Genomic DNA, 13,322 nt, shown 5'->3' on the forward strand with positions numbered 1-13,322 from the left:
GGGCCATGGGCCACAGGTGGCAGCTGCTCCTGGCCCCTCTCCTGATGCCCCAGCTCTCAGTTCCAGGTGCCTGGCAGTGCTGGCCTGGGAAGTGGTGGCTTCTGCACAGCCCCTGCCTGGGGGAAGCTGCTGCTGGTGGCCACATCCCTGACCCTACAGGGAGACCATGGGGCTGGTGGCAATGAGGGCTGTGGGCCTGGGTGGCCATTCTGGGGGCTGTGGCTTGCCTGGGAGGCTCACTGGCCTAAGGACAGGGATATGTGTCCATTCCAGCACGGATGCCCCCTCCTATGCCTGGTGCCTGAGCTGAGGAGCCTGTCCCTCCCCTTGGACTCTGACAATACAAGGACAGGTCCCTGGATGAGCACGTCTGGGTCTGGTCCTTCCTGCCTGTGCTGGCAGGAGCAGACAGTGCCCGTCCCTCTGGGCACTCCTCCCTCGTGGGCATGGGGTGGTGGGTGCCTCCAGCAGCATGGCACGGCAGGGCTCACCCAGCCACCACCCTGAAGCTCCCATTGCCACAGATGGGCTCCCAGCCCAGCCTTCCAGCTGCTGACATGACCTGACTGGGAGCTGAAGCCACTGAATGACAGAGGAGGAACAGCTCCTGCCTTGATGGATGCCTGGGGTGGTGCCTGTGCCTGCCCTGCCCTGACCCTGGTCTGTGTCTGCACTGCTTCACTGATCCTGTGGCACCAACTCTGGCTGAACCTCCTGGCCCTGGAGGCTTCAGGTGATTTCAAGGCCACTCCAGGACCACACGGGGCAGCTGGGGAAAATCAAGCACACACTTTATTGCTGGAGGTGGTGGGGAGGGGACAGGCCAGCTGGGGCTCATGACTGTCCCATGTCCCCTAATTTCCTGCTGCAGAGGAGCTGCTCTCCCATCACACAGCATCTGAAAAGGAGGATGTGCTTTTAGGGAGCAATGAGGCTGCAGGAGTGAGGGACCAGTGGCCACAATTGCAGCCATGAGAGCTCCATGAGAGCTCCCTCCCACTCTGCATCACTTCAGATCCCCTCGCCCTGCAAATGCATCTGCTGGGAGCAAAGCAATGGGGCTGCAGTGGGAACTGGCCTCACAGTGATGCTGAGCTGGGAGCATGCTGAGGGCTGTGCCCTTCAAACAGGTCAGCTGGCACCCTGGGGGTTAGCCCTGGGGGTCTATGATGGCCACAGGCCTCCTTACCACCAGACACCCGCATGCAGACATGGCCGCAGCCGTTGCTGCAGCACTTGTGGCCCCAGGGACATTCCTCATCCAGGCTGCACAGGTCCAGGCAGGTCCCACCACCCCCAGGCCTGGGGCACGCTCCAGCTCTGCCTGCAGGGCAGAACACCCTGCCATGGACCACCTGGCTGAGACACCCCACGTCTCCTGGGGCAGCACTGGGTCTGCAGTTCCTCACCTCCAGGAGTGTCCAGGCAGACGCGGCCGCAGGAGGTGCGAGTGCACCTCTGTCCCCAGGGACACTGAGAGTCGGCCTCACACTCATCTGAGCAGTGCTCAGCACTGGGCTGGGGCACAGCCACAGTGTCCTGCTCTGTGGGCAGGGCAGCATGGTCACCTGGTGACTAAGCTGAGGCTGTGTGTGCTCATCACTCGCACAGAAAGAGGGGGAGGCATGGAAAGAAGGATGGGGGCAGATCGTATCTGTGGAGGGTGTGAGACCCCCACAGGTACAGCTGCCTTGGCAGAGCCAGCTCAGGGTTCCAGTGTGGTCATGGTGAGGGGTCCTCATTGGGGATGAAGGGCCAGGATGCCCTGGGGTGGGTGCCAAGGGGCCCTGGGCTCTGTCCCTGCTGGGCTGGGCAGTGTGAGGGGCTGACCTTGCAGAGAGGCTGGTGTGCAGACGTGGCCGCAGCCGTTACTGCAGCACTTGTGGCCCCAGGGACACTGCTCGTCGAAGTCACACAGGTCCAGGCACGTGCCCCCCTCCCTGGGGATGGGGCACACTCCCACTCTGCCTGCAAGGTAATCACCCAGCTGGGGCACATCTGGCCTGGGCCACCTCACCACGGGGCACTCCAGGGCAGCCACACCTCTCCCAGAGGGCCTGGCTGGTTCTCACCTCCAGGGATGTCCATGCAGACGTGGCCACAGCCGATGCTGGTGCACCGCTGCCCCCGGGGACACTGAGAATCAGCCTGGCACTCCTCCACACACCGGCCATCAGCTTTGTCCCCGCTGTCTGCAGGGACACCACCGTGCTGTCACCTGGCTGCCCTTGGGGGGCTGGGGCCAGCTCCCCCCGAACAAGCTGTGCCTTCTACCTCTGGGCACGGGCACGCACTCCCGGCCGCAGCCGGTGTCACAGCACTTCTCCTCTCGCCGGCAGACGCTGTCATCCAGGCACTGCCTCCCGCGCCGGCCCCGCAGCTCCCAGCACGGCCCTGCCCGCGGGCACTCCCCGGGGTGCTCTGCCCGAGGAGGGCATGCGGGTGAGGGCAGAGGTCCTAGCCCCGCTGTCACATCGCTTCCCTGTGCTGGTGGCCGGGCAGCCGCGCTCACCTTGGGCAGGGCGGGTGCAGCGCATGGCGCAGCCGGAGAAGCAGCACTTCTCCTGCCGGGAGCAGTCCCTGTCGTGGCTGCAGGAGTCCATCTCCGTGCACGGCTCCGATGCGTGTTGTGGCCTCACCTTTGGGCACTCACCGGGTTTTTCTGAGAGGGGCAGAAAGAGACAGCAGGAGGAGGGACCACCCTGTATTGCAGGCACCTCCTTTTGTGCCGCCTCGGCTGTCCTGGCCCGGGGCTCTGAATGCCTGCCCTGTGGCAGCGCCGTCCCACATCCTGTGCCCAGGAGCTTTGATCCCACCATTCTCGGTGGAATCACTGCTCTAGTGACCGTCTCCTCACCTGGTTCAGGGGCTGAGCACACGGAGCCACATCTGCTGCTGCTGCAGCACTTCTGAGCCCCCGGGCACTGCCAGTCCTTGGTGCAGGCGGTGCCACACGGGGCCAGCGGAGCCTCCCCAGCCAGCGGGCAGATTCCTGGTTTCTCTGCGGGCAGGAGGCAGCGGGGCTGGGAGTGCAGGCAGCAACAGCGGGTCTTCCCCACCCAGTGTCACAGTCCCTGGAGCTGGGGGACACCCCTGCCCGTATCTGGCACCTGGGGATGGGGGTAGGCAGACGGAGTCGCAGCCACGGAGGCAGCACTTCTCCTCTCGGGGGCACTCGTCATCGTGCCGGCACCAGGCTCTGCAGTTGTAAGTGGGGAACAGCCCGGCACGGACCGGGCAGAATCCATCCTTCCCTGCAGGCATGGAGTGGGGTGGCTGCTTGGAGACACAGCCGTGGGGACCAGGGCACGTGGGGCTGTGGAGCCTTTGGGGCGGCTCACAGCCCCCTCACCTTGGCTGCTTGCCCCACAGTGCCTGGTGCACAGCTGGTGACAGCACACGTGGAACGGGGGACAGTCCTTGTCCTTGAGGCATCCCCACTGGTGCTGCAGTGGCCTTTGGGTCACTGGGGCAGGGCTGGTGCCCTCTGCAGCGTGGAGCAGGATGAGAGCACGATGGTGGCCTCACCAGAGGTTGGTTGCACTGTCCCCTTCCCTCCCCACTCCAGGGCCCACCTGGGGGCTGTGCAGTGTGTCCCCACCCCAGACCTGGCAGAGCCCACCCTGGCAAGCATGGGGTGAGGGGTCCCGTTTGTGCCACAGCTCTGTGCTATGGTGGCTGCTGCCCCACGGCGTCATTCCCGGTCTCTGAGCCGTGTCCCCGCCCTCGCTGCCCATCCTGTCCCATGCTGTCCCATGCTGTCCCAGGTGTCCCATGCTGTCCCGTCCTGCCTCACCGGCCGGCACTCCCGGCAGGCACTGGTGGCCGCAGCTGTTGTTGCAGCATTTCTGCGCGTCGGGGCAGTCGCTGTCACCTCGGCACCGCTCCCGGAATGGTCCTGGCTGCACCGTGGGGCCCTGGCTGAGCTTGGGCTGGGCTGACAGGGCAGAAGGGCTGTGACGATTCAGCACTGGCCGCCCTGCCTGCCCCGGGGGTCCCGGGTTCCTGTCATCACCCGCACATTCCTGGCGCCTGCGGCCACGTCCCGGTGTTTTCCCGGCAGCTGTCGACAGCTGCCGGGGCAGGGAAAGCACCGTGTGCTGCCCCAGGGGCCAGAGCGTCGGGGAGACAACCATGGCACACAGGGTCCCTGGGGTGAGCCAGGGCACCCAGCCGGCCCCGCCGGGTCCTTACCCTGCGCCGGCTCCAGGCAGGCAGAGCCGCAGCCCAGCGGGCAGCACTTCTGCGCTCCCAGGCAGTCCTTGTCCTCCAGGCAGGGGAAGGAGCAGGGGGCAATGAGCCCCTCGGGGGCTGCTGCCGGGCAGGCACCGGGCTTCTCTGCAGCGCCGAGGGGCCGAGAGGTGAGGCGGCACTGCAGTGTCCTAGGGCAGCACCAGGAAACCTGCCCCTGCCAGACCCCTGTGCCTCCCATCCACACATCCCAGCGGCGCTCAGGAGGCTGCTGGCAGCGCGCAGGGAATGGGACAGGGAGAGGGGTGCCAGCTGCCCCGGGACAGAGGTGTGTCAGCGGCTGTCGCGCGGTGCCGTACCTTCTGCCGGGGGGATGCAGCGGAGCCGGCACTCCCAGAGGCAGCACTTGAGCCCAGCGGGGCAGCTGGAGTCATTGGCACAGAGCGGGGACTCCAGGCGCAAGCAGCGCATGAAGTCCCGTGGACACCGCCCCGGTTTCTGGGAGTCCCCTGCGTTGGGATGGCAATGTCAGGACAGTGCCAGAGCCCCTCATCCTCCATCCCTGGGGAAGCAGGATGTGGATCTCTCTGCAGGGAGGGACTGCAGCCCAGGGGCTGGAGCTTCTCTGCATCATGGCCCAGGGCTGCTGGACCCCCACACCGAGACCTGCATGGCACAGCACAGTGTGGCACGGTGTAGCATGGCATGTCATGGTGCGGGGTGGCACGGCCCGTGTGTGCCCTCACAAGTGCCACAAGGAGGGTCACTGGCCCTGTCAGGGTGAAGCCAGCACCAGCTGGAGGTCAGGATCTATTCCTGAGCATCCTGCTGCCGCGGACATCCTCACTGCAAGCAGCACGCTCATCACTGCTGCCGTCTCCTCCTCTTCCTTCTCCTCCTCCTCCTCTTGGCACCCTGTGCTCCTCTTGGCCACGTTGGGAAACGTGGGGCAGCCCTGCCTCTGGTACAGGCGAGCTCCAGCTGGCGCCCGTGCCCGGCTCCCGCTGCCAGCCGGGGCTGTGGCGGAGCCGCCTCTGCCATCAGCCTGTCCGGGTGTTTGGGCTGCAAACAGACGCTGCTGGAGTTTCACTGCAAACAGCAGCTGCTCGCTTCAAACAAAGAGGCACCGGCCGTGCCTCGGTGTGGGCAGAGCCACACCACAGCTGGCACCACCGCCCCGGGCACTGTCCCACGGCGGGGGGGTGGCAGCAAGGGTCTATGCCCGGGATGCAGCAGAGACCCTGCTGCACGTGGCACTGCTGGGAGCTGATGGTTGCTGTGCCCGTGGGGCGCAGGGGGTGCCCACGGGGCTGAGGGCATGCACACCTGCACCCTGGGGTGGGGGCCGGGTCCCCCAGGCAGCAGGGCTCCAGTGCAGGGGCTGCAGCCAGCTGGGACGTGGTCCCAGAGGGGACACGGCAGGGACACGGGGGCTGGGATGCAAGGAGCTGCTCCCAGGTTGCCTGTGCCTGGCAGCTGCTGGGTTTGACTCCTGGTACTCACCACCCTTCTCTGGTGTTACACTCGGCTCTGCCCTGAGGATGAGGAGGCCCAAGAGGAGGAAAACTCCTGGGCTCATGCTGCGGCTGGGGATGCTGTGCATGTCTGGAGCTGAGCTGGGGCTTGGTTTAAAGTCTGTGTCAGGGCGCCTGAAGTGGCAGGACAGCTGAAGTTGAGCTGCCTGCTGTGGCAGGCTGTTGTGCTATGGGCAGGAGGGGCAGGAGGAGGGGCAGTTCCCAGAACCCACCGGCGCCCTGCCAGCCACCCCGCTTATCTCTGCCCAAGCCCTGCTTTGGGGTCATGGTGACCTGGGGGACTGGGAAGGCCAGATGGGGTCAGGCACTTCTGCCCCTCATGTTGCACCACCCCATCCTTGCTGGAGCTGGCTGTCACTCCCTCTCTGGGTTTCTTTCCAGCCCCACTCACCCCTCTGCTCCCTGGAGTGGGGGCTGTGGATAGACTCCATGGCTTGGTCCTGGAATGGCTGTGGGAGCAGCATGAGGGCTTCTAACAGCTCTGCTGCCATGGTGCTGCTCTTCAGCCAACGGCAGCTTCCATGCAGGGACTGCTTGGCATCCAGCACCATGAGTAAGCAGGTCCTGCCATGGCCCCTGGCACACGAGTGATTCTCCCTGCCCCCTCCTTGTCTGGGGGCTCCATCTGGCCTGACCCGTGACTGCTTTTCCCACCAGGTTTTGACACTCTGGGATGCAAATGAGCCCTTCCTTGGCACAAGGAATCTGAGGGAACTGGTTTTCCAGCCCATGACTGCTGAGGGGACATTATGCAGCCCCCAGGCCCAGCAGGATGGTTACCATGGAATGATCATGCCTGGAAATCACCTGCATGGAACTGGGACCCTCTCCCTGCCCTCGAGCAGTGCCTGCATGCAGGGATGGCTGCCTGCACCTCCCTGCCTGCACGAAGCCCAGGCTGCCAGCACCTGTGGGAACCAGAGCACAGAACAGGGATGGTGACCCAGAGCAGAGGTGCCTGTGGGATGGTTTATTGTGTCTCAGTGCTGTGGGGCAGAGGGGCCATTGTGGGTGCAGGGTTTTGCCTCATGCAGGGTTGCTAGGATTCTTGGCTGTGGGTGGTGCAGGCAGCATGCAGCCCTTAATGGCACAGCTGGAGGTGCCAGGGACCATGACCGGAAGCATCAGAGTCACTGCTGGTGCCATCCTGCCAGGGAACAGGGTCCAGCACAGGGAGAGGTGTGGGTGCACCAGCACCTCTGCTCAGCCCATGGGTGCAGTGGCAGTGGGGTGGAGGATGACCCTGAAATGGCAGCTCCTGGTGCAGCCCTTCCTGGACATGGCTACGCTGTACCTGGAAGAGGGAAATGAGGTGGTCAGTGAGGATGCCTCAGTGCTCCTTCTCTGAGGGATGGGACGCCCTGTGGTGCTCCTGCCCTGACCCCCTCTGTCCCCTCCAGGCTGGAGCCAGGAGGCAGCAGGCTGGACGGGACTGTACCCCACAGTGGGTGGATGCAGACCCAGCTGCAGCCCTGCAGGCAGCAGGGGGGACAGGGGGACAGTCCCTGTCCTGCAGGCACAGGAGGAGGCACTTGGCTGCCTGAGCACCCTCTGCTGCAGGAGGACAGAGACCTGGCCATGCTGGCACATGTGGAGAGAGAAAGGGGTGAGGGGCTCAGGGCACCCCTCCAGGGTGGGGGAGCTGCCCTGCCTGCAGGGGTGAGCTCCTCACTGAGCTCCTGCCCCATTGGACAGCAGCTCAGTCCCCAGCTTCCCATTGCCCCCCGAGGGTCACGGTGTCAGGTAGGCAGGGGGCACAGGGGTCTCGTCCCCACAGGGTGCTGGTGGCTTACCCTTGGTGGGTGGTTTGCAGATGTGGCCACAGCCAGTGGTGCAGCACTTGTCGTCCCCAGTGCAGTCACTGTCAGTGTCACACAGCTCCAGGCAGGGCCCCAAAGAGCCCCGCAGCACCGTGGGGCACACGCCAGGCTTTGCTGTGGCACGGTGGCTCCCTGGTGACAGGGAAGAGTGCAGCTGTGCCGGGATTCTCTCCCCAGTCCCACTCCTGGCATGGCCTTGGTCTCCATCCTGTCCCTGTCCTCCATCTTCCTTCCCCAAGCACCATGATGACCTCAGTCACCAGCCTCACACCCGTACCAGTCTGACCCAGTGAGACCAGTCACAGCTCAGTATGGGATCCCAGCTGGTGACTGGAGTGGTGAAGGACAACCCTTGCTCTGGTTGCAGTCTGAGAAGGGTGCAGGAGGGAGGGTGAGGAGGGGGTTCAGCCTTTCACACACTCAGAGCCATCTCCCACCCATCACAGAGGAGCTGGGCATGGGGATCCCTTCCCACAGCACCCTGAGGGGCAGCTCTGAGGGCTGGGGCTGTGCCCAGGGCAGGCGTGTGGCACTGGGAGCTGCAGCCAGTGGCACACACTCCCTGGGGCCTGGATGGGTGCCACCAGCTGCACACCTGGCCAGGCACAGCCGCTGTACCTTGTCCACAATAGGGCTGGGCACACGCTGGGCTCTGCCAGGGGGGAGCTGGGCTAGCACCAGTGCAGTGGTAGGCTGGACGTGGGGATCAGAGAGGGCTGGCAGAGCTGTACCTGTGTCTGGAGGGGTACAGGCCAGCCCACAGCCAGAGAAGCAGCACTTGTGCTCCCCAGGGCAGTCCCGGTCATCGGTGCAGCGGTTGGGGCAGGCAGCAGCTCTGCTCTGGGCACGCTTCCGTGGGCAGAGCCCAGGTTTGGCTGGAGGGAAGGCTCAGGGTTTGGCCTGCAGCCAGCCTGCCCCCACTGCCCACAACTCCTCTACAGTGCAATGGGGGCTGCAGACCCCTGGGGCTGCCCCAGGGCATTCTCAGCCTGGCATGGGGGGGATCTCCAGGACACCTCACCTGGCTCAGCCATCACGCAGCGGGTGCAGCAGCCGCGGGTGCAGCACTTCTCCCCCGAGTGGCATGTGGTGTCGTTGTGACATCTTGTCCCACAGCTTGGCCCGATGGCACTGCCAGCACGGGGGCAGTATCCCGGGCTCTCTGCAGAGGGAGATGCTCCATGCAGCCATGTCCCAGGGAGCAGGGCTTGCTCCAGGGGCACCAAGGAGCACCAGGCACAGGCACCAGCCCACATCCCACCCATTGCCCGATCCTCACACTGCCATCCGTCGGAGTGAGCAGCAGTACCTGTGGTGGGCAGGAGGCAGGTCCAGACCTTCCCGATCTGGCAGCACTTCTCAGCACCAGGGCAGCCATGGTCGGAGAGGCAGTACAGCCTGGGGGGCCAGGGGGCTCCGCTCGCCCCCGGCGGGCACTTACCCTCTTTGGGGGGGGCAGGAAGGGCAGTGGGGGTCCAGCGTTCCTGCAGGGCCCGGTGTGGGGACGCAGTGAGGGTGAGGGCAGTGCCCTGGTCCCTGGGGCTGTGCTGCTGGGCCAGGGTGAGCAGTGCCAGGAGCACCAGAAGGGTGCGGTGGCCCAGCATTGCGCTGCAGTCAATGTGCTTCTGGGCAATGGGCTGGGATTTAAACCCTGCTGGAGTGGGGGCTGGCCAAGCCAAGCTGCTCCTTCTCATGGCAGCACAGTTACGGGACTGTGGGAGTGCTGGGCATGAACAATTCAGCTTGGGGGAGACTCCTGGCGCAGTGCTGGGCTCGTGGCCCATGGCTGACACATCTGCAGCTCCCTTTCCAGGTCACTGGTGACCTGTGAGCAGCTGTGCCAAGGGCTGACCAGCACTCCCAGAGCCACACCATTGAGAGCATGGGTGGGACACAGGAGCAGTGTCCTGTCCCAGTCTTCAGTGTCCACTGGCTCCCTCCTGGCCCACATGGAGCAGGGAGAGCTGCTGTGGAGCTGTGGTGCTGGCACAGCCTGCACCTGCACCGCACAGAGAGGGGAAACAGCACCAGACCCTGGGCAGTGCTGGGCAAGGTGTGGGGCTCACTCAGTCCCAGGGGATGGCTCTGCCAAGGGCAGGGGCTTTGGGGGTGCCAGCCCCTCCCAGGCAGGAGGGACATGCTCTGATCCCAGGGGCTGAGAGCAGGAGCAGGCAGGTATGGAAGAAACAGGGCCCCTGGAGACCTGTGGAGAGCAGGAAATGCCAGGGGAAAGCAGGACAGGAACAGGAGCCCCCCCAGATTCGAGCAGGTGGGGAGGGATGTGGCAGGGGCAGGCATGGGACTGTGGCATGTGGGTTGCACTGCCAAAAGCTCCTTCAGGCTTCTGCTGTGGGCAAGGTGCCATGGCCAGGCTGGGAGGGCAGAGATAAGGAGGAGTCTGGGTGATGCTCCTGTATGAGCACACACTGCAGCCTGTTTGTCCCCTGGCCATTGCAGAGAGCAAAGAGCAGCTCTGCTCTGATGGGACACAGACAGAGCTGCACCTTGACAGTGCTCTGAGCATGGTGGAGGACCCAAGGTGGAGGAGCCAGTGTGCAGGGGCAGCTGGGGCCATGGACCCATGGGACAGCCCCAGGCAGGGCACAGGACCCTTGGAGGCATGACAGAGTCAATCAATGCTGCTGCTTGTGTGAAGCCCTTCCAGGCATCCCTGGCATGGGATGGAGAGGCAGCCATGGCTTGTGATGGAGAGGTGGCCACAGCATGGAACAAAGAGGTGGCCACAGTGTGGGATGGAGAGGCAACCACAGCGTGTAAGGGAGAAGCTGCTTTATTGGTGAGAGTGCAGGGGTCTTGCCCTGAGCAGAGAACCCCAGGGAGAAAATTGAGGCTGAAGGCTCCAAGCCGGAGGGGTGGTGCAGGGCCACGGCCAGGGCATGAGGGATGGGCATCAGGCAGCAGCTTCCCTGTGGCTGGGCTGGCAGGAGGTGGCTGCACCTGCAAAGGAGCAGAGGCTGTGAGCAGGATGGGTGCATAGGCATCACTGTGGGATCCCTGGGGCTGGAATGCACCCAACTGACCTCACTGGATGGGTGTCACACAGGAGACCTTGCCACAGCCATTCCTGCAACACTTCTGGATCCCGGAGCAGTTGGCATCGGTCTTGCACTGGTTGGAGCAGACGCCCAGCATGGGGATGCCCGGGTTGACGGGTGGGCAGGTGCCAGGCTTCTCTGAAAGGCAAAAGAACATGGCTGAGACCTGCTGGCCCTGGCATGAGGGGCAGGACCTACCCTGCAGCTCCCAAAGCTGTGGGCATGGTGCTGGCCCCTATCTGCCATGGAGGAGGGACCACCACGGTACCCAGCATTTCCCCCATCCCACAGATCCGCTTGTTGGCACTCCTCGTCAGCTGGACCTGATGGGGACAGGTCAGGGAGGCCACACAGCATAGTGGTCCCCAACAGTCCCTGTGCCCAGTGTTCCCTCTCAGGGACACAGGGCTGGCACAGGATGCACAGCTGCAGCATGCAGACATGATGGAGGCCTTGGCCCTGCTGTCCTCTACAACTGCCATGGATGGCCCAGGCTGTTTGTTCATAGCATGGGGGCGCAGCCTAGGCCTCAGCCAGGATCACAGGCCCCCCAAACAGCCTTTGCCCAAGCAGTGTGGGGCCCCTGCCCCACTGTCCCACTGCCTGCCACTGGCACTGAGCTCTGGCTCTGCACCATGCTGCTGCACTCCACTGTGGTGCAGCCAAGCCAGCACTGTCCTGCAGGCAGCCATGGAGGCACTGGAGCCTCCAGGTCACATCCATCTGTCTGCACCTGTGGATTCCAGCTCTTGCACCCATCTCCTTGGGTTGCTGTCCAGGACTGTTGTGGTGAGCAAAGAACGGTGCCCCCACATCCTGGGCTGGCAGCTGCCCACAAGGCTGAGCAGGCAACAAGGGCTGCAATGGGGAATGGCTCAGACCCCACCCTCCACCCAAGCCCCAGCATCATTTAGGGCTGTCCACTCAGCCCCTGCATCGCTGAGAGGAGGAAGGTGTGAGTGTGGCCCAGCAGGAGCACACCCCGAGTCTGCTGGGCTTCCATACAGCCCCCAGTCCTGCAGCTGAACACACATCGGGCACCCAGGCCTGTGGCCACCGCTGCGCCCTGGAGCACCCGTGCTGCTGGCTGGGACGGGCTGCTGGCTCGTGGCAGCGGCAGCGACCCTGGGCAGCACGGCCAGGAGCAGGAGGCAGTGTTACCGTCAGGCTTCTGGCAGGCCTTGCCGCAGGCTGCCGGGCAGCACTTGAGGGTGCTCTCGCAGTCGCCATCGGACTGGCACCCCACCGTGCAGTTCACCGCATCCGTCGCCGGGCTGGGGCACACGCCGGCTTTGGCTGCAAGGCAAAGGTGGGGCCGTGGGCAGGCGGGGGCGGCCGGCGCCGGGCAGGGCGAGGGCTGCGTCCCTTTCCGGGAGATGCTGCCCCGGCCCCAGGGCTGGGTCCAGGGATGCTGCCGAGCCCAACCGCGCCGGACACGGGCCGGTGCTCGCCGCGGCCCCCACGCCGGCTGCCCTGGGGCTGCGAGGGAGGGATGGATGCTGGCCGCTCGCCGGGCGTGCCGTGACGAGCCGTGCTGGGCCATGCGCTCATACTCACTGGTGTCATTCTGGGCGGATGCTGCCGACAGCTCTGCCCACAGAGCCAGGAGCCCCGCCAAGATGAGGACGCTGCGGGCCGCGGGCATGGTGCAGGAACCGGCTGCGCTGTGGCCGCCCGGCCGGCCTTTAAGCTCCTCCACAGGTGGGGCCGGCGGGCTCGGCCTTCCGGGTGGCTCCCAAGGGCCGGGCAGGGCCAGGCTCCCCCTTCGCGCTTGCACAACCCGAGTATCAGGTATCTGCTGCTGCTGGCTGCCGACCAGGGAGGGGGAGCCTCGAGGAGACTGGGCGGCCATGCTGAGAACTCGCCCGGCAGGAACAGCAGCCAAGCACCCCTGGCCACGGCCCCCGCACGCCGGACCCCAGGCAGGCAGCCCCGCGCCGAGCCCGCCGGGCCGCTGGGTCGCCATGGCCCTGCCCTCAGGGATCGGCCCTGGGGATGAAGTGGTACCGCTCGCCAGGAGCGGGGCATGACCCGTCCCTGCTCAGCTCACCCTGCACCGCCCCGGCCACGGGCATGAGCTTGAATGGAGCCCCTGGCCTGGGGCGCTGATGGCCCGAGGCCGGGAGGAGCCAGCAGTGCACACGGGGTTATGGCTCAGCTCTGCTGCTGCTCACCCAGCTCCTGCGCCTGTTCCAGTCACTGTTCTCCTCCAGCTCTTGCTCCTCAAGTGAAGGGTGCTCCAGGCTCCCTGTACCTTGGGCAGGTGCCTGCCCTGGGGCTGCTCTGCACATGGCTGTTCCCACAGCTACAGGAGCTCCTGCCCAGCTCCAGCCCTGTCCTATGCACCCTGCCATCCTCACAGCCTCCCACAGCACTGGGGATGCAGATGGACCATCCGACCACCATTTATGCAAGGGGCTGTCAGGGAATGTCACTGACATGCACTCCCAGTGCTCCAGGGCATGGTGGTGCTGGGGCTGTACGACCCCAGTCCCTTCAGCCTGTCCGGGATACCTTTCCCAATGCCACATCTGGTGGCTCAGCACACTTAACTGCCCCTGACAATATCAAGCTGGGGATGGTTTGAATGGGCCTGGCTCGCCCACCTGGTATGGCCACCCTGCTCACATCCACATTTGCCACTCTGCCAGCACCCATCCTCCTGCAGGAGGATGAAACCTGCCCTGTTCCTGGTGATGTGCTCTTGCTGCTGGTGGAGG

The 13,322-nt window shown here is 65.0% G+C and overlaps 2 protein-coding genes across 2 annotated transcripts; both read right to left on the bottom strand.

Annotated features, from left to right (window-relative positions):
* Positions 1-236: 236 nt before the first annotated feature.
* Positions 237-5,770, bottom strand: LOC136564088 (balbiani ring protein 3-like). The gene is made up of 13 exons (XM_066561859.1): positions 5,695-5,770; positions 4,551-4,700; positions 4,195-4,338; positions 3,797-3,937; positions 3,353-3,487; positions 3,111-3,254; positions 2,858-3,001; positions 2,513-2,662; positions 2,275-2,421; positions 2,073-2,192; positions 1,410-1,544; positions 1,190-1,324; positions 237-244 (listed from the first exon to the last, which is right to left on the bottom strand). Exons 1-13 carry the CDS (start codon positions 5,768-5,770, stop codon positions 237-239), a joined length of 1,629 nt encoding a protein of 542 aa, XP_066417956.1.
* A 4,551-nt stretch (positions 5,771-10,321) lies between these two features.
* LOC136564108 (WAP four-disulfide core domain protein 2-like) lies at positions 10,322-12,277 on the bottom strand. Its single transcript, XM_066561882.1, has 4 exons — positions 12,160-12,277; positions 11,764-11,898; positions 10,588-10,740; positions 10,322-10,504 (listed from the first exon to the last, which is right to left on the bottom strand). The coding sequence occupies exons 1-3, from the start codon at positions 12,245-12,247 to the stop codon at positions 10,589-10,591; spliced, it is 375 nt and encodes a 124-aa protein (XP_066417979.1). The 5' UTR covers positions 12,248-12,277; the 3' UTR covers positions 10,322-10,504; position 10,588.
* Positions 12,278-13,322: the final 1,045 nt, after the last annotated feature.

Source organism: Molothrus aeneus, chromosome 17 (assembly GCF_037042795.1).
Source record: "Molothrus aeneus isolate 106 chromosome 17, BPBGC_Maene_1.0, whole genome shotgun sequence".
Classification (NCBI taxonomy): Eukaryota; Metazoa; Chordata; class Aves; order Passeriformes; family Icteridae; genus Molothrus; species Molothrus aeneus.